Source organism: Agelaius phoeniceus, chromosome 24 (assembly GCF_051311805.1).
Source record: "Agelaius phoeniceus isolate bAgePho1 chromosome 24, bAgePho1.hap1, whole genome shotgun sequence".
Classification (NCBI taxonomy): domain Eukaryota; kingdom Metazoa; phylum Chordata; class Aves; order Passeriformes; family Icteridae; genus Agelaius; species Agelaius phoeniceus.
The window spans coordinates 1584234-1604006 of record NC_135288.1 but is presented as its reverse complement, the minus strand read 5'-3'; the positions used below and the strand labels follow the sequence as shown (position 1 = coordinate 1604006).

Sequence of the window (19773 nt, the reverse complement as noted above, 5' to 3'; positions counted from 1 at the left end):
AGTTTTATTCTCAATTAGCTGGAAAATCAATCATGTTTTCAACACATACAAAAACACTCCAAAAAACAAGGCCAAGCTGTGTCTTTTCTTGTCTCTCACTGGCCCATGGCCCAAAACAGGCAGGAAAGGATCCAAGCAGTGCCTAACAACCCTCACCCAACCATGCAAGACTCATCCTGACACAGCCTCGCAGTGCTTTTGGTTCAGGGCCCTCCTTGAGCCCTTCCCCAAGGCCTGCTAAGACCTGCCAGAAGTGTAACGAGGGTCAGACTCCATCAGCACTCCCCTCCAGCTCCTGGAGCTCAGCATCCCTGTGAGCAGGGCTGTGCAAGCCCTGAACCCCAGGGGAAGGAGCCACTCACCTTGTCCTCGCTCAGGGGCTCCGCGTTGGATTCATCCAGAATGATCTCCATGATGCTGAGCACCTGCTCTGCCACTGCTGCTCCCCCACTGTCCTTGCTCTCCTGCTCAGCCACCAGAGCCTGCAAGACATGGGGGTGCTCAGAGGAACAGCAGCAGTCACTGGTTTGAGGTGGGAGCAGTCCCTGAACACCAGCAGTGACTGGTTTGAGGTGGGAAGGGGCACTGGAGCACCAGCAGTCACTGGTTTGAGGTGGGAAGGGGCACTGGAGCACCAGCAGTCACTGGTTTGAGGTGGGAAGGGGCACTGGAACACCAGCAGTGACTGGTTTGAGGTGGGAGCAGTCCCTGGAACACCAGCAGTGACTGGTTTGAGGTGGGAAGGGGCACTGGAACACCAGCAGTCACTGGTTTGAGGTGGGAAGGGGCACTGGAACACCAGCTGGTTTAACTGCCCCCACACTCCCACCCATAAAAGATAAGGAATGTCCAAAGGATAATTTGCAGTGCCAGCACAGCAACATTTCCCATCTCCTGTAGTTGTCACAAGGCAGCAGGGCAGTCAGAAGTAGCTTAAACTCATTGGAATCCATGGAAAAAAAAACTTCTGGAAGTCAAGGTTGTTCTTACCAAGTTGAGAGTCCCCAGCATGACATTCAAAGTGTTCATCTCTGGCTTGACCAGCTGCTGCCGGTTTATTTTCACCTTCACACAGTAACTGAAGAGTTTTAACAGCACCTGCAAAATACAGCAAAGGGATTCTCTGTGGGACTCCACAACGAGGGGGGATTTTGCTGAAAGTGAAGTAATAGTTTAATACAGTAATAGATCTGATATCCAGACTGCTGGGATACAGTACACCCCAGATTTTTACATCTCTACACATATATGTATATTTATATCTCTTAGCACAGCTTTGGTTTTCAGATATGGCCAAGGCAGAAAACAATTCTTCCAAGAAGACAGGATTTAGTCTTACCAACTCCTCGGGTTCTAGACATTTCAAGTTTTGTAAGGAATTGTTACCCAGAAAGAACAGGAGAGGGAAAGAGCTGCTCCAGCTCAAGGGAGATTGTCTAAACCTCAGGGATGTCTGTGGAATTTTCCTCCCCATAACTCCTGACCCCGGTGCCAAAGGGAGACTCACGGTTAAGAGGTGCCGGCCCTGTTTGAAGTCCTTGATGCCAGTCAGTCTGTTGAGCATGCACTCCAGGCCTCCACATGGGGCCATCACCCCTGCCATCTTATACACTTCTTCCTCATCCTCCTCCTCATCTGCAGGACAGACACAGCAGTGAGGACAGGAGCAGCCACAGCGGGACACGCTCGTGCAGTGGGAGCAGAAATGGAGAGCAGAGCAGCACACATTTCCCAGCAATGCCAGTCACTTCAGTTGTATTGAATTCAAAAAGAATTAAGAGCAGAGATATGAAGAAGGGCTGGGCAGAATGGTCCCCGTGCCAAGCAAGTGCTCACATCTGAAGCACAGCTTTAAAGCGCTGCTAAAATCCTCCTTCACTCGAGGTGAAGCAGGTAAATGCTGCAAAAGCAACGTCAATCAACTTTAAGCTCACTGCTGTGAGGATAATAATGTCATTGCTCTGCAGCAAACCTCAGATTTCAAATCTAATCCCAGCTTTCAGCAGACAAATGCATTACCAGTGGTGGAGTCGAGGGACTCGATGAATTCCTCCGTGGCATCTCCCAGTAACCCCCGCATGCGGTAAATGATCCTCATGGGCTCTCCCTGCAAGAGCAGAGCTTTTTGTTCATTCTGTCTCTGGGCACTTGGACACAAGGCTGGTTCTGGTTTCAGTGTGTACAGACACTCCAGCCCCAGCTCTCCCTCGTGCTGTTCCACCTGCTGATGGTAGCACGGGGAAATCTTTCACTCCCTCATTCTCCCCTTCCTGAGATGAATTAAAAACAACAGCAGAGCCACCTGCAAAAACATCAGTAACTCATCCCTTGGTCTGCCCAGCTTTTCTTGGCATTGCCAGTTAATTGACAGACTGGTGATAAACAGTCTCTTCCATCTCCTCCAGCTTTCCTTCAGCACCAGTGAAAGATGCAGCCATGGAAAATGGGTTCACCTGCTTTCCATGGCAACCTCTCCTCTGAGGGTATGGCACAGCATACCTGGGAAATACAGGGAACAGGCACAGCCCAGGAAATGAAGCAGGACAGGCTAATTGGATGAAAGCTTTCAAACAGATAAAATCTGCAGTGATGGCAAATGGAAGAGGAGTAAAAGGCAATTTAATGAGCTTTCAGTAAGACAGTACATCACTGATACAGCCAAGAAGCTGTGCTTTTACCCTGAGAAAGGGACACTTTTCCAGATGCATTTCCAGCTGGAAATACTGACAGCATATCACAAAACTTTCCATTTTTAATCCATAGGTCTGAATAAAAAGCAGAAAAGAAAAATCCCAGATTTGGGAGCAGGAGACCTTGCAAGAGAAAACCTGTCAGGGATCGTGCTAAGCCTAATGTGGAATAAGCAGTGCTTAATGTCACAGCAAATACATAAGCACAGGGAAAGCCCCGGGGGGAAGATCTGCTCAAAGGCCACGCTGGCGACCAGCAATTAACACCACAGGGGCCCTGGTAAAACGGCAGATGAACAAAAAAAGCCACTGAGAGACAAGGGAAACAAAAAGGGGCCTGAGGTTGCGTTTCTTGTGAGCCTGTCGCTCCCAGGGAACGGAGCTGCGGCTCCAGGAGGTGCTCACAAAGGAAGACAGATGAAAGCTGTTCATCCTCAGGAATGCTGAGCAAACTCTGCCTTTCAGCAGCAGAGCTGCTTCCCTCCCGGGAGAGCTGCACGCCCAGCATCCCACGGGAACAGCTCCTCCAGGGGCAGCATGGGGAACATTCCCACCAGCCACTCGATCAGAATTCAAATCAGAACTCACAGATTAACACCAGTGCCTCGTCTCCCTTTCCAAGTTGGTACCTTGTTAAAAAATTATCACTGTCACAAGGTTTGGGCTTGATTTTGCAGTACTGAAGGCTTTGTTCCTGAAATAAAGCTTAATGAGACCCATTTTATCATCATTCACTGCTAACTGGCACTTTGTTTGAATTCTTCCCACAAATGGCTTCAGGAAATGGAGGTTTCAAAGGTGATTTGAGGGCAGGAGGAAATGAGGAATGACCAAGAAATGCTGGGCAAATCAGTCTTGTTTTATGATCTCAAGGGCCTCTAAAAATATATTTGTAGTGGGCAAGCTTGAGCCTGATGGTCTCAGTGGGAGTTTATTTGAATGGTCACAAGGAAAGAAGGGAAGAGCTTGTTCTGGACCACATCCACCTCTGAACAAGCTCAGTATGACATGGTGGACTGGACCCTTAAGACTGCTGGGTCCATTTCTTCACATGAAAAACACACAACACATAAAATGAAAAACAAAAAAAGGATGAATCTGCCAAGTGCTTGAGATCCTGATGGAAAACATGAGAGCAGAAGTGCAAATATGGAGAAGCACTGGATGCTCTGTGCATAAATAACTTGGGTTCACCCCTGAGGCACAGACTGATGGAGCAGTCTGGTGTCCCTGTGTGCACACACACAAAACTTTTGTGTGCAGATGGAGTGTGAAATGTGCTCTGAAAGGCACTGGAACGTTCAGCTCTCCCCAGGGAACACAGGGAAAGCTGTTCCTCAGGAAGAGTCACGTGTGACACAGGACACAGCTCACCTGGGGCAGTGCTCTGCAATCACTCACGTTGCAGGGCCATGCACAATCTGTCCTAACAGAGCACCAAAAGTTGCTGAGCAGTTACACCCAATAAATTATATGCCAGGAAATAAATCCTGACGCGTGTGGTTTTGATTTTTCCCCGTTTTTTTTTTTTGTTGATGTGAAGGACAGGTGCTCTGTGCTGCTAACTTGTACAAAGGTAACACACACCTCGTTTGTGGGACACCACACCTTCTTGTAGACCTCAGCCACAGGCAGATCCAGACTGATGATCTTGTTGTTCACCAAAAGCTGAAAGGGAGAGAAGAACAAGTCAAGAACAAGCTCAGGTTGTTACATCACCACCCCAGCAACCACCAGCTGCCCAAAACCAGCATCCCACAGGTCTGTGCAAGCAATCCCCACCTCCAGAAATTCTCACCTCCATCCCACTGTCATCCTCCAGCAGAGCCACCAGGTCACAGTCCTGGCAGATCTTGTTCTTGATGTCCCTCATGAGGGGCCCGATGCCAGGCTCGTTACTGCTGTAGGGATTCCCTGGCATCCTGCCCTGCAGGAAATCTTCCTGCTGGGGATCTTTCTCCAGAGTGACAAAGAACTCAGTGACTTCATTCTCCTCCTAAAGAGCAGCAGCAGAGACAGAGTGAGTAAGTTTTTCCTTAACCATGCTCCCATTCCTGCATTTTAATGGGAGAATGTTCCTAAACCTTCAGTCCTTTCCCCGCTGGTGCATCTGCTCTGCATGGCACACTCAGAGGATGGCCAGGATCACTGAGTAACCAAATTCCTCAGGGAACCTGAACCCCCCAAAGGGATACACTGGGGTACAGGTGTCCACTGGCTAATGGTGAATCATGACTGCAGACACTGCTGCTCCTGGGAAAAAGGAACAAATCTAGGGCTGCTAGAGGTGCTTGGTGGTGATTCTCCTCCTCTATCACGAGACCTCACCTGGAGCACTGCTCACAGTTCTTGTGACCCTCAACAAAAAAAGGACATGAAACTGCTGGAGCATGTGCAGAGGAGGCCACAGAGTTGCTCAGGGCACTGGAGCACCTCCCCTATGGAGACAGGCTGAGAGAGTTGGGAATGCTCAGCCTGGAGAGGAGAAGGTTGTGTGGAGACCCCACAACACCTTCCAGGGTCTGAAGGGGCTACAGGAAAGCCAGAGAGAGACTTTTCATCAGGAGCTGGAGTGACAGGACAAGGGGAAATTTAGGTCAGATATTGGGAAGAGTGGGCAGGCCCTGGCACAGGGTGCCCAGAGAAGCTGTGGCTGCCCCTGGATCCCTGCAAATGTCCAAGGCTGGGCTGGCCAGGGCTCAGAACATCCTGGGGTCATGGAAGGTGTCACTGCCATGGCAGAGGGTGGGACTGGACAATCTTTAGGCCCTTCCCAAAGCACTGCAGGCTCTGTGCAGGCAGTGTGCCCCTGCCCCACTCACAGGGTAGATGATGCTGCAGAGCCTCTCAAAGATGAACACTGGGGTCCTGTAGTCATCGAGGCTGTAACGCTTGGCAGTCTCTATGCACACAGCCATGAACGCCTTGGTCTCTGACTCTGTGCCTGCCAAGAAAAGGAAGCTTTGAAATGGACACTGCAGTCAATTTTATAGATTCCACTTTAACTCAGCACATGCAGTAAATCCTTCTGCAGCCAGCCCCACAATTCGGTGCTCTCTCCTTTTGGAATCCACACCAATGGTATTTCTTTGGTAGGGTTACTCTGCATGGCTGGGCTGCACTAAAACAGCCCCATAAAAATGAGGAGGCTGAGATTCCTGGAAAATAAGAGGTGACTAGGAATGCTGTTCAACTGCTTTGTGCCAAGAGAAAATACTGGAAGCCATAAACCCCCCTGATTACAGCAGTCATTTAGAGAAGTTGTGTGGCTGTTCTGCTTTTCCATCTTGGTTGATCCCAAGGCTGGATTTATGGAACAGAGGTGGTTTTTACCCGTTGTCATGTCCTCCAGCATCTCCAGCAGCATGTCCTGGGTCTCATCAATCAGCTTTGTCCTCTGCACCACCAGCTTCCTCAGGCACAGGTAGCCATTGAGCACTGTGCCCACCAGGCGGCTCTTGAAGTGCCTTTTGATGGACTCCACCTCCACAAAGGAGGAGAGAAGACCTAGAAAGACACAGAAATTCAGGCAGTGTGGAAACCCAGGGCACTGGGAATATTTCTGAGTCTGCTCTGGGGTGCCCTGACCCCCAGGGCAGCACTGACTCTGACCCTCATCCATGGAGAAAGTTTCCCAGACTTCAAGATAGACTGGAATCCACAAAAGTGTGCAATAGATTATAGAGAGTAGTGCAGGTGGATCACTGGGTGAGAAATTGAGGTTTGGGGATTTTTACTCTGTTGTGGATGGCAGCAAGATGGAGGGCACAGGGTGTTGTCCTGGGTTTCTTCTTCATGCTTCTTCTTCCTCCTTCTCCATGGGTTGGGTGGCATTTTGTGATTGGGCAGAAAAGTCTGCATTGGGGGCTCTTTGGGATCAGTTATTGGGTTAAAAGGGAAAATAATCTAGGTGTCAGCTCTTAATTGGATAATTTAGTCTTAAAAGACCTTGTAACAATAGATAATTAGCCATTTGTGCCTTGCTGCTGAACTCATGGTTGTGAGGCTGCTTTACTGATAAGAAATAATGAACACCTGAGTCCCAACATGAATTACTGTCTCAAGTGCCTTCAGTCCAGACCCAGAGAAACCCACAACTGGTACCCTGGCAACTGGGACCCCCACAAGGCAGCTGAAAGAGAATTTGATTTCTAAATTTCATAGCAGCAAACAGAGCACAGTATCATAAAAATGGCTTGTTCCAGCTCCCATCAGCATGGGGTTTAAAGCTCACTCCTGTGAACTGGGTGGTTGCAGGCAAAAGCCTTGGCCTGGCTTGTAAATTGTAACATATGAAAAATAGTTTGGGAATGAGGAAAGGGCCTAAGGAGTTTCCTGTGTGCTTGATACAAAATTCTGCACTCTTTGGCATTTTCCTGTCACAAGCTATTCCAAAAGCAGATGATTGCTCCTCTTGTAATACTTCTAATACCTCTGATGATGTGAAATGACTTATCAGTGACATCAGCAAACTGGTCACTCCTACAATAAAGCAAAGAATCAGCAAACACAAGGATTCTTTCCCATGACACACTGATCAACATGCTGCTTCTTGCAAGAAGCCAGGCTTTATGGATTCACCCATTAATGGCTGAAGAATGTGAAAGAGGATACAAAAAACAATGATCTAGTTCATGAGGTATTTCCATTTCCAACACATTTTTGTAAAAGGGTATACACCCTAGAAGATAAAAGAAAAGCTCCCATAGAATAGGGAGGTAAGAACAACAGGTAGGAATAAAGCAGCAGTGTTTACAGTGGTGCCAGGGATTAGGTAATAAAGTGAAATGATGAAGCTTGCCTGGTATGTTACCACAGTTCAGCTAAAAACTCTTACTGACCACAAAAAAAAAATATGGAAAAATCCATTTAGAGATTAAGTGCTAAATGATGGCAAAAATCCAGTGCTGACAATGGCAACACAGCTGAATGAGATCTCTGAAATTCTGCCACAGCTGTTAGAGAACAATGATCACCAGCTCTAACTCTGCTGCAGGCCCACTGAATACCTGTGAGACTCTTCAGGGCATATCCCTGCTGCAAATCCGTGCTCAGAGTTGCTTCCTCCAAGGCCAGCAAACGAGCTATTTCCTGAAAAGAATTAAAATCATTAACAGCCTGTTAGGCCAAGATGGCCCTGCAATGCCAACAACCTTTGGGGTGTCTAACACAGGGTGCAAAGAAATCAGAAACTGAAAGCACAACTGCAACAGCAGGGAGGGAAGGGGAAAAGGAGAGGAAACCTGCCACAAATATCCCTCTCATTTTCTCCCTGCTAGCACTGCTTGGCTCTAGTGGCCCTCCAGGAGCACTCACAGCCACCACTGATATGGAGAGTGCCACCTGCCCCTCTGGAGTGCAGCAGGGACCCCCACAGAAAACTCCCACCACTCTGAACACTGTAAACCCAGAGTGCAGCCTCTCCAAAGGCTGTAATTCCCATTTCTCCAGCAATGGCAGCACACCTGATCCTCCCCTGTCCCTAAGGGTTCTCAGAGCCCAGCCTGGGAGCTGCACAACAGATCCAGTGCCAAGGCAGTGCAGCAATATTGACAATCCCAGAGCAGTTAATTCAAGTGCTGAGGAATTCTCCAGCTGGGGCTAAAACCCCCCCGTGGCTCCCCCTCTGTTCAGAGGTACCAGCACTGAAGAGTGAACTTGAGAATCTTGGCAGGGTCAGCAACAGGGCACTGAACAAAGGGATGGAATTTCAAAGGCAAAAAAAGCCAAGCTAACAGGTCATTTCCTGCACACAAATCCATACCTTGGTGATGAGGCTGCCAATGTAGGGCAGAACCCCTCTGGCTGCCAGGTACACCTTCCAGTGGGCAGGTTTGATGAGCTTCTGATACAGGGCCAGGTACTCAGCAGCACATTCACCAGCAATGCTCAGCTCATCCAGGTAGCTGGGAAAGAGAAATACAAGCTGATAACCCAAAGAGCTGACATTCCAGCCTAAGGACACTGTGGAAAGGAGGAAAAAGCCTCCAGAAATAAATCCATCCATCCATCCATCCATCCATCCATCCATCCATCCATCCATCCATCCATCCATCCATCATCTCCTAGGCAGTGAGGTGTCCTTGCTAACAGCATCACTGATATTCATTCCTTGCTGGCTAAATCAGTATTTGTCCCCAGAAGGAGTTGACTGTGCTATCAGCATGAGCTGGGCTAAGGTATGTCACAGCAGGTGGAACAGAGTTCACTCTATTTTTCTGCCATTGAAGAGGCAGGGGAAATGTTGGCCACAGAGCTGAACAGCTGATCCTTACTTCTGGAAAAAGTACAGACTGCAAGAGCTCATTGCCAGCAAACCCCAACTCTCCCCAAATCCATACCCTCCCAGCTAATTAAGCTGAAAAATCCAGCTCAAAAAGACCCCTGAACTGCAGGTACACAGTGAGAGGTGTGAGAAAAGCTGCAAGAAGGGAGAGATTCTGATGGGAACTGAAGACAAACACTGGTGGAGCTGCCAGGTGTGGCAGCACTGCAATACCTGGTGAGGAGATCCAGGACCTGCTGCTTCCTGCTGGGGATGGTGGCCAGGGCCTCCACGATGGTGCAGGCAGCCTGCCTGGCAGCCTGGGTGGCAGGAGTGAACAGCACCTGGGCCAGGGGCAGGAAAAGCCAGGTCAGACCCATGGGCACAGATGAATTTGTGACAGCTCACAAGAAGGCAGAACACAGGGGCTGTTGGGTGACCTGGTGGCAGTGTTTTCTTGTTCTCCCAACACTTGGTTCTGTGACAATTCCTGCTCTGCTCAGCACCAAAGTGTTTAAAGAGTGCATGGACCTGCTGGTCCACACACACAGGAAGCAAAGCTTTGCTCCAGGACCCTCAGAAGTGCAGCCCATCAGGCACAGGAGCACCGTGGCAGTCAAAGGTTCAGAGTTTAGGAACCCACAGACTCCCAGATCAACGTTTGGTGCAGCATTTCTAGGGGAGCACAGCTGCAAACCTGCCTTGGAACCAGAGCCAGTGAGTGCCAGCCTGCCCAGACAGCCCTGCAGAGGAGCTGCAGCAAAGCACCCCCAGTGTGTGACTGAACCCTGCCCCGGGCTCTCCCCACCTTTACCTGTCTCAGCCAATTGTTGTGTCTCAGCTTGAGATCCAGGGGACAAGTTCTCTTCCCACGGCGACTCATGAACTGCTTCCACTTCCAGACGTATTTTTCTGACAAGTAGAGCTGGTGAAGCTCAGCTTTGCTGGGAGTTTTCCCGTTGGCATCTGCACCTGCAGTGTTGAGCAGAGCCCAAGAGAACTGTCAGCAGGCATGAGCTGCAAACTGCCAGAGTAGTTTTGTGTTCCTACTGGAACTCTCCAAACTCCAGCTGGGAACTGAGTGCTTCCCATCTCCTCCTGCTGCCATTTTCACTCCTGTGGAGCCATGCTCAGTTCCAAGCCTCATGCAAATCCCAGAGCCTCTCTCAAGGAATCCCATCAGCTTTCCAGCTGGCTGCTATCAATTTCAATAAGCAACAAGTTTCATTTTTTACAGTCCCTGATTCTCTTTGGGCACAGAGCATTTTCTGTTTAAGGTTTGAGGCACCCAGCCCAGAAAAGTCAGTGCTACAACTCTAAGGACTAAATGTGAGGATGGAATCAGATGACACAGAAGGACAGAAGCAAACCCAACTCCACAGAAGCACATTCCTTATTAAATGTGGGGACACACATGTTCCTGCACAGAACTGCAGCAGGTCACAGGCACAGGGGTTACCTCTGGCAGGGAGGCACTTCTTCCAAGCTTCATATGATGCCTTGGGGTCCCTCTTGAGCCACAGCTGAGCCTGTGCATGGATTTCATTGCTGTAAGGCTTCACAGTGGTGAGAGCATCCATGGGCACATCCTAACAAATCAAAAAGCTCTGTGATTCTTCAGAAAGCCACAGTCTGCTCCCAAAGAGCCACCCCTGGGGCTGGGCCATGAAGAGGCAAATGCAGCTCTTGGACAGCAGGAGGGTAATAGAGTGTCTGTTAATGGGGAACTAAGAGAGATATTCCAGTTCCTACTGAAATATCAGTAAACCCATCTCTGACATCCATCTGTGATTATCAGACAGGCAGATCAAAGCAGAAAAATACCTTCTCTCCTGCAAATCTAATCCTTGAATGAAAATCAACAGCAATCAATCAATATATTTTAATGAGAACTGTAGCTTTGTATTTAAAATTCTGAGTCAAAAGTACTTAATTCTTTCAAATTATTCTGATTCTACAAAGCTGCTGAAAGCCTAAAGCCTGCCCAAAATAACCAAGCTGTGGCTTTGAAGTAGCTCTTTCCCTATACCTCAGATCTGAGGGGACCCTCAACAGCTGTGGTCAAAGTCACCAAAAGCCAGTGAAAAACAGAAAGGAGTCATCTGTAATTTGCAGTGCGTAATGATCAGAGTCACAGGGCTTGTGCTTCCCTAGGAACAGAGACCAGGAAAATCAAGTCCTGGCTTCCTCACACACTGATTCCTCACTGAGATCAGCGTGCCAGACTTCAATCAGCAAATTCTCAACGTTCTGCTCAGCCTGAAGGCAGTACCTTGTTTTTCTTGCTGGTTGGAGCAGGTGGCTTGATGAGCTTCTGGAGGATGCGCAGGCACATGAGGGTGATGTTTTCAACAACCACCGGGGTCTTGATGTTCACTGCCATCAGGAAGAGGCTGAGAGCTGAAAGCAGACAGGGCTGTTCATTATCCTGGGAGAGCTGCAGACAGGACACACCTGCACAGCTCTGGGCAGCACCTGAAGTGGGTTCAGAGGTGGAAATGCTGCCCTTGCCGGGCCGGCACTCACCGCAGCGCAGGCGCAGCTCCCAGCAGCTGTCCTCCTTGGAGATGGAGTCTGTCAGCAGCAGCATCTCGTACTGGAGGCTGCTCGCCTGCAACACACACAGCTCCAGTCCTGGGGTGCCCCACGCCCTTCCCAGCTTTAATCAACTCAGGTTCAAAACACGTGGATCTAGGTTAGCTTAATCCCATGCACACCTAGGGGGATGTGACCTGCTGGAGAGGTACAAGCAAAGCCAAGGCAGGGAACTGCCTGAGGAAGCTTCAGCAGGGACCTGCACACAAAATTTTGTGCTGTACTCTGACATTTATGTCATTTCCTGTGGAAACCCAGGGCACTGGGAATATTTCTGTGTCTGCTCTGGGGTGCCCTGACCCCCAGGGCAGCACTGACTCTGACCCTCATCCATGGAGAAAGTTTCCCAGACTTCAAGATAGACTGGAATCCACAAAAGTGTGAAATAGATTCTAGAGAGCAGTGCAGGTGGATCACTGGGTGAGAAATTGATGTTTGGGGATTTTTAGTGTGTTGTGGATGGAAGCAAGATGGAGGGCACAGGGTGCTGTCCTGGGTTTCCTCTTCATGCTTCTTCTTCCTCCTTCTCCATGGGTTTGGGTGGCATTTTGTAATTGGGCAGAAAAGTCTGCATTGGGGGCTCTTTGGGATCAGTTATTGGGTTAAAAGGGAAAATAATCCAGGTGTCAGCTCTTAATTGGATAATTTAGTCATAGAAGACCTTGGAACAAGAGATTGTTGGCCGTTTTGTGCTTTCTAATGAAAAGCTGCCAAACTCACAGTAGTGAGACTGTTTTACTGATAAGAAATCATAAACACTTGAGTCCCAACATGAACTACTGTCTCAAGACTTAATCCAGACCCAGAAAAACCAACGACTGGTGCCCCCACAATTTCCTATCGAAACTCAAACTTTTTTCTTACAAACAGACCATAAGAGAGAAGATGCAATGATTAGAATACACCAGCAATGCAGAGGGGCAGAACAAAGAAATAGGAAAACACTGGAGTCTCTCACCAAGTCTGGATTTGCCCTGTGTCCCTTCAGAGCTGCAGAAACCTTCCCAATGATTAAATCATTCATTTGCTGTGTGGCCTCTGGATTGTCCCTGATTCCAGGAGGAAAAAGACAACACTGTTATGCTCTGCTTGTACTAAATGCCAAAAGCTCCTAGGATTTCAGCTCAGCTGGTAACAAGTGCACAGCGAGGTGGGGGTTACACTTTGCTGGTGCACAACAGACCCATGGCAGGGGTGGGACTCTGAGGTCCCTTCCAACCCAGACCACTTTGTGATTCTAAGGTAACTCCCTATGAGGCTTTCCCCTCCTGAGGGGCCTTTCCTGATGCCTTTTTGGGACTACCCTAAAATAGAGGCCAGACAAAATTAAGGGAATAAAAAGTATTTACTGAAGGGCCCTCAGGTACATCTTGGGCAGATGAAGCCCCCCAGGAGCTGCACCCAAAACTGGACCACGGCTCACGGGTTTTCACACTTTGATTAACTTTGGTCCATTTGCATGTTGGGGGTTCATCCTCCAATTACAGCTTCAGCTAATGAAGCCATTCACCCCAAGTTTGCTCCCCCAGCTCCCTTTTGTTGAATCTCTGGGGGCCTGAGGCAGTGAGGTGTCCTTGACTGCCAGGCCTGGAGAGGAATTGTTGTGTCTGCCCCAAACGGGAGAGCAGCAGCTGGCACTGCCTGTGCGGTTTGGAGTTACACACTGAAGAACCCAGGATTATATTACAAATTACAAATTGCAAATACAAATAATAAAAAATGTATTAAATGAATCTATGAAATGCTGAGGCAGTGAGGTGTCCTTGTGTCACAGACACATTTCATGAAAAATCCTTTCCTTAGGATTTTTCCTCCTGAGAAGCTGAGAGGCCTCAGGAACAAAATGTAACCAATGGTTATCTGCTGCTGTGGAGTGCAACAGGTGCATCTGGGATTGGGCTCATGTGGTTGTTTCTAATTAATGGCCAATCTCAGTCAGCTGGCTTGGACTCTCTGTCCGAGACAGAAACTTTTGTTATCATTCTTTCTATTCTTAGCTGGCTTTGTGATGAAATCCTTTCTTCTGTTCTTTTAGTATAGTTTAAATATAATATATATCATAAAATAATAAATCAAGCCTGCTGAAACATGGAGTCAGATCCTCATCTCTCCCCTCATCCTCAAACCCCTGTGACACGGTCACATCCTTGCCTGCCAGGCCTGGAGAGGAATTGCTGTGTGGGAGAACAGCAGCTGGCACTGCATGTGGGGTTTGGGGTTCTACACTAAAGAACTGCAGGGTTATATTACAAGTTACAAAAACAAATAATAATAAATATATTAAATGAATATATGAGGCAGTGAGGTGTCCTTGCCTGCCAGGCCTGGGGAGGAATTGCTGTGTGGGAGAACAGCAGCTGGCACTGTGTGTGGGGTTTGGGGTTCTACACTGAAGAACTGGAGGGTCACAAATACATAGAAAACCCAAAAGCTGAGGCCCTCAGGCACCACTCCCAGGACGATGCTCCCCAGAGCAGCTCTCACCTGGTCAGGAGGCACATGAGCTGCCGCACCTCCTCGCGCATGGCGGCCGCGCCCCGGCGCAGGTTGTAGTCGAAGAGCTCCCGGATGAGGCCCTGTGCCACCAGGATGTGGCGGATGGCGCCGTTGGTGGCCAGGGCCCGCAGCAGGGTGATGCAGTGCTCGGTGACGGCCGAGGCGCAGCCGTAGCACTTGGTGGACGAGGTGTGGCCGCAGCCCAGCACGGACAGGGCCCGGTACTGGCTGGCCGTGAACGTGGGCAGCGCCGAGCTCCGCGAGGACTTGGTGGCCGCCTCGCGCTGCTGCAAGTCGTACTCCAGCAGCTCCTTCCGAGAGGCAAACACTTTCTGGGAACACACAGGAGCAACTGTGAGCCAGCACAATGCCATCCCAGACACAGGTCATCTTCACTGAGTATTTCGGGGAGAAATGTTTTGGAGAGGAACGCGGGATTTGTCTTTACAAGCAAGCTGGTAGATAAAACCAGCACTGAGAAATCAAAGAAACAACGAGAAGGATGCCACTGATTGGAAAAAAGATATTTGCTTTTACAAATAAACTTTATCCAATGAAATTGGATGTTGAAAACAATGGGGAAACCCCCTAAATCCCATAAGAATTAAAAATTAAAAGGGAGGGTTATACACTAGAGGGAAATCTCTGGTATCAGGCATTCTGGGAAGTCTGTACCTCTCAAGTACCTCAGCCAATGGGGAAAGAGAGAAGGGAAATGTGGCTGGGAAATTGGGATAAAAGGGAGGCTGCATCCTCCAAAAACTGGAGGGACCCCAGGGGAATGCTCCATGGCCTCTCCCTTTATTCAAATAAAGCCAAAAAGGACTCCTCTGTCTCCTTTTTGGACATAAACCGCTGGTGTTTGTGGATTATTTTCCTGACATTTTTAACCAAGTGTTTCCAAACTTGAAATCCTTCATGGCAACAGCAGACTTGGGAAATCCATGTGGAATATCAGCCTAACTCTAATTTACCACAGAATTCACAGAATCACCAGGTTGGAAGAGACCTTTAAGATCATGGAGTCCAACCCAGCCCCAGCACCTCAACTAAACCCAGACACCCAATACCCCATCCAGGCTTTGTTAAACACATCCAGGGATGGGGACTCCACCACCTCCCCAGGTGACCATTCCAGAACTTTATCACTTTATCCTCCCTGCTGTTTAAACTACATGCAATGTAACACTGGAAATGTGACAAATCTGTAGTATTAATTACTATGAATACTGTCAGAGTAAGTCAGAGTAATTTATTCTTTATAGAAAGAGCCAAATATATTTAATATGCTTAAATATCACAGCCAAAAGGACATTCACGATGTAGCAGGTTTTCCAGTGTTTATGTGACTTGTGGAGCACAAATAAACATATTTAATTTATAAAACACTTCTGTAGGTCACCCTTCAGACTGGTGTGTTTTCAAACACTTGGATACATGCAAAAATTCAATTCTCTTTAATTAACCATCTGTTCAGTCTCCTGCTCTTCATGATGTAGCTGCTGAGAAAACCAGTTTCACAAGCTAGCTGAAAATTCAGTAATTAACACATAGCTTTTAGAAATTATTATTATTTCCCTGAAAATATGCAGCTGATCACCTGCTGTTAATGATATCATTAAATGAAGAATGGCAACATCTTGGGTTTTTTTCCCTAATAAACACCTGGCCCAAATCCAAACCAAAGCACGTTGTACCTGGATGATTTTGGAAAGTTCATCGAAGGAGTTCTTGCAGTCCCCACAGTACTCCTGGGCCAACTGCAGGATGTACCTGTTCACACTGGCTGAGGTAGAACTGATCCCTCCACTGCTGCCAGACTCATCCTGGGACAAGCAAAGAGGAATCACAAAGGGAGGCAATCACAAAAATAACAACAGCAGAGCAGCACCTGAGGCAAGGACTGCCTTGGGCACAGCCAAGGCCAGCTGTGCCCAGCCTGAGCTCTGTGCCAGCTGCACCTGGCCCTGCTCACCTGGGGCTTCTCAGGGGCTGCCTCGTTCACTTTGCACAGGAGGCTCTCCAGCTGTGGCCGGTGTCCCATCAGCTGGTGATACACCCTGTCAGCCTTGTCCAGCAGAGTGTTGATGTTTGTCACTGCCTGCCCAGGGAAAAGGAAAGGAAACTCGTATTTCCTTTTCAGAACCACTACCACCAAGCTCCAAATCTTCTCTTTTGCTTTTCTTTGGGGGGGTGAAATCACTAAATTGTGACCCTGCAGCCTGGTTCTGCCCTGAGAAGCACTGTGGTGACACTAATGAGCACACCCTGTGACACTACACTGAGCACACTGATCCTTTGGGACAGGACACAGAGTGCACAGGGCTCTTTGTTCATTAGCAGGGGCTCCTCAGGTGGGATGGGAAGCCAACAGAATAACCCAAATCCATCCCCTTCTACAGCAAGGCAAGGAGATGCAGTCAGTTCATTTGTGAGGCACTCAATGATGCCTTTTGAAGAATTACTTGTCTGGTGGAGCAAGACACAAACCCAGAATGCATCGGTCAGTGAGGAGCCTTGAAGGAAGCCTGATTTTGACAGGGGATGGAGCCCTGATTTTGACAGGGGATGGGGCCCTGATTTTGACAGGGGATGGAGCCCTGATTTTGACTGGAGATGGAGCCCTGATTTTGACTAGAGATGGAGCCCTGATTTTGACAGGGGATGGAGCCCTGATTTTGACAGGGGATGGAGCCCTGATTTTGACAGAGGATGGGGCCCTGATTTTGACAGGGGATGGAGCCCTGATTTTGACTGGAGATGGAGCCCTGATTTTGACTGGGGATGGAGCCCTGATTTTGACAGGGGATGGAGCCCTGATTTTGACAGAGGATGGGGCCCTGATTTTGACAGGGGATGGAGCCCTGATTTTGACAGGGGCTGGAGCCCTGATTTTGACAGAGGATGGGGCCCTGATTTTGACAGGGGATGGAGCCCTGATTTTGACAGGGGATGGAGCCCTGATTTTGACAGGGGATGGGGCCCTGCAGTGCCCACAGTGGCCCAGAGCCCCAGGAGCTCCTGCCAGCCCCACCTTCTTGCGATCCTCCTCGTTCTCGATGGGGTCCACGGCGCAGCAGGGCTTGGCGTAGAGCATGAAGTCGAAGCGGGCGTATTTACAGAAGCCACAGGCATTGCACAGGAAGGGATCCTTCTCATCATAATTGATGGATCTGCAAGGAAAGCAGCAGCTCAAAACCTGCAGCTCAAGGCAATGGAACCAACTGGACAGGCTCAAGTAAAAGAGATGGGTGACTTAAAACCCCTCGGTGACCAGACTGCCCTGGGGAAGGGAAATACTTGAGAATCAAAACCTACAGATCAGGCAACAAACAAAGTTCTCCCAGCAGTGCCACGTTCTGGCTGGAAAAAGCAGGAAGAGAAATTGTTCCTAACAATTCCACTCTAATGACAGTAATTCCCAGTCAGGCTGGGGCACTGTGTCCTTTAGGAGAACACAGGTGAAGGAACTGTTCTGGTTTGTAGGGTTTGGCCTTTGCACTGGGATTGACTGCACTTCTCCCCACTGCAGAGCAGGGCAGCAGACAGAACTGATTTATAGCTCCCAGAGCTCCAGAAGGGATGTGGAAACCTTTCCACACACCAGCAATCACCAGGAAAGAGCCTGCAAAACACCTCAAATCCCATGGGAATTAGAGAGGAATAGGGACAACAATAAGGGGAAAGAGATACCAGATAAGGAGACAAAAGTGACAAAAGAGAAGGATTTCTAAGGCTGTGGTAGAAGTGTGAATAGCACACAGTAAATTACCCCTGAGCCTGCTCTGAATGAGGAGAGCACAACAAAAGCCATGAATAGAACTGTGTGTCCAGCCCAGCCAGGGATCCTGGGGGAAGCCCTGCAATCCCCCAGCTGAACTCCAGCCTCCAGCCCAGGCAGGCCAAAAATAACCTGCTCTGGGGAATTCTGTGCTGTGAACTTCCAGGGCTGGATGTGAAACTTCAGCTGGCTGAGAATTGTGCTCCCAGGCTCCCTTTGTTAGCCTGCATTACATTAAATCCCTGTAAGCCTGTTTTATACTTCCCCACTAATTTGATTGTGTGCTTGTATTAAGCAGAAAGGGGGATTTCCATGGCAGGGGGTGTGGGGCACCCGGGAGGGCTCTGGGGGACACTCACACCTGCACTTGGGGCACTGCTACACACGAGGGACACACAGTGACACCCACAGAGCTGCACTTGGGGCACTGGTAGATGTTCTGGGGACACAGAGACTCTGGGGACACCCACAGTGACACTGGGGACACCCACAGACTGCACTTGTGGCACTGTTACATGTTCTGGGGACACTGGGGACACACAGTGACACTGGGGGCACACACAGTGACACTCAGTGACCCTGACCTGCACTTGTGGCACTGGTAGACGTTCTGGGGGCACACACACAGTGACAGTGGGGGCACACACAGTGACACAGTGACACTCAGTGACACACAGACCTGCACTTGTGGCACTGGTAGCCGTTCTGGGCACACACAGTGACTCTGGGGGCACACACAGTGACACAGTGACCCACAGACCTGCACTTGTGGCAATGGTAGACGCTCTGGGCACACACACAGTGACACAGTGACACTCAGTGACACTCAGTGACCCTGACCTGCACTTGTGGCACTGGTAGACGCTCTGGGGACACACTCAGTGACACTCAGTGACACACAGACCTGCACTTGTGGTACTGGTAGACGTTCTGGGGGCACACACAGTGACACAGTGACACAGTGACACTCAGTGACACACAGACCTGCACTTGTGGCACTGGTAGACGTTCTGGGGACACACACAGTGACTCTGGGGACACACACAGTGACACAGTGACACTCAGTGACACTCAGTGACACTCAGTGACCCTGACCTGCACTTGTACTGGTAGATGTTCTGGGGACACACACAGTGACTCTGGGGACACACACAGTGACCCTGACCTGCACTTGTGGCACTGGTAGACGCTCTGGGGACACACACAGTGACACAGTGACACTCAGTGACACTCAGTGACCCTAACCTGCACTTGTGGCACTGGTAGACGCTCTGGGGACACACACAGTGACTCTGGGGACACACACAGTGACACCCTGACCTGCACTTGTGGCACTGGTAGGCGTTCTGGGGGCACACACAGTGACACACAGTGACACTCAGTGACACTCAGTGACACCCTGACCTGCACTTGTGGCACTGGTAGACGCTGTGGGCACACACACAGTGACACACAGTGACACTCAGTGACACACAGACCTGCACTTGTGGCACTGGTAGACGTTCTGGGGACACACACAGTGACTCTGGGGACACACTCAGTGACACAGTGACACTCAGTGACACAGTGACACCCTGACCTGCACTTGTGGCACTGGTAGACGCTCTGGGGACACACACAGTGACCCTGGGGACACACACAGTGACTCTGGGGACACACACAGTGACCCTGACCTGCACTTGTGGCACTGGTAGGCGTTCTGGAGGCACACACACAGTGACACTCAGTGACACACAGTGACACAGTGACCCTGACCTGCACTTGTGGCACTGGTAGACGTTCTGGGGGCACACACAGTGACACTCAGTGACACTCAGTGACACTCAGTGACACCCTGACCTGCACTTGTGGCACTGGTAGACGTTCTGGGGGCACACACAGTGACACTGGGCACACACACAGTGACACAGTGACCCTGACCTGCACTTGTGGCACTGGTAGACGTT

The 19773-nt window shown here is 49.5% G+C and overlaps 1 protein-coding gene across 6 annotated transcripts in view; it reads right to left on the bottom strand.

Moving 5' to 3' along the window:
- Positions 1–19773, bottom strand: part of UBR4 (ubiquitin protein ligase E3 component n-recognin 4) — a 94416-nt gene that overhangs the window by 16655 nt on the left and 57988 nt on the right. For all 6 annotated transcript variants that reach the window (XM_077190368.1, XM_077190369.1, XM_054647799.2 and 3 more), the window contains 20 exons: positions 17081–17219; positions 16022–16147; positions 15744–15872; positions 14035–14378; positions 12509–12599; positions 11482–11566; positions 11228–11355; positions 10415–10544; positions 9770–9927; positions 9190–9299; positions 8455–8596; positions 7700–7781; positions 6024–6197; positions 5513–5634; positions 4489–4686; positions 4278–4358; positions 2020–2107; positions 1508–1635; positions 991–1098; positions 363–482 (listed from right to left, as the gene is read on the bottom strand). In XM_077190368.1, coding sequence (XP_077046483.1) covers positions 363–482; positions 991–1098; positions 1508–1635; positions 2020–2107; positions 4278–4358; positions 4489–4686; positions 5513–5634; positions 6024–6197; positions 7700–7781; positions 8455–8596; positions 9190–9299; positions 9770–9927; positions 10415–10544; positions 11228–11355; positions 11482–11566; positions 12509–12599; positions 14035–14378; positions 15744–15872; positions 16022–16147; positions 17081–17219 — 2683 coding nt within the window. The remainder of the gene's footprint in view (positions 1–362; positions 483–990; positions 1099–1507; positions 1636–2019; positions 2108–4277; positions 4359–4488; positions 4687–5512; positions 5635–6023; positions 6198–7699; positions 7782–8454; positions 8597–9189; positions 9300–9769; positions 9928–10414; positions 10545–11227; positions 11356–11481; positions 11567–12508; positions 12600–14034; positions 14379–15743; positions 15873–16021; positions 16148–17080; positions 17220–19773) is intronic.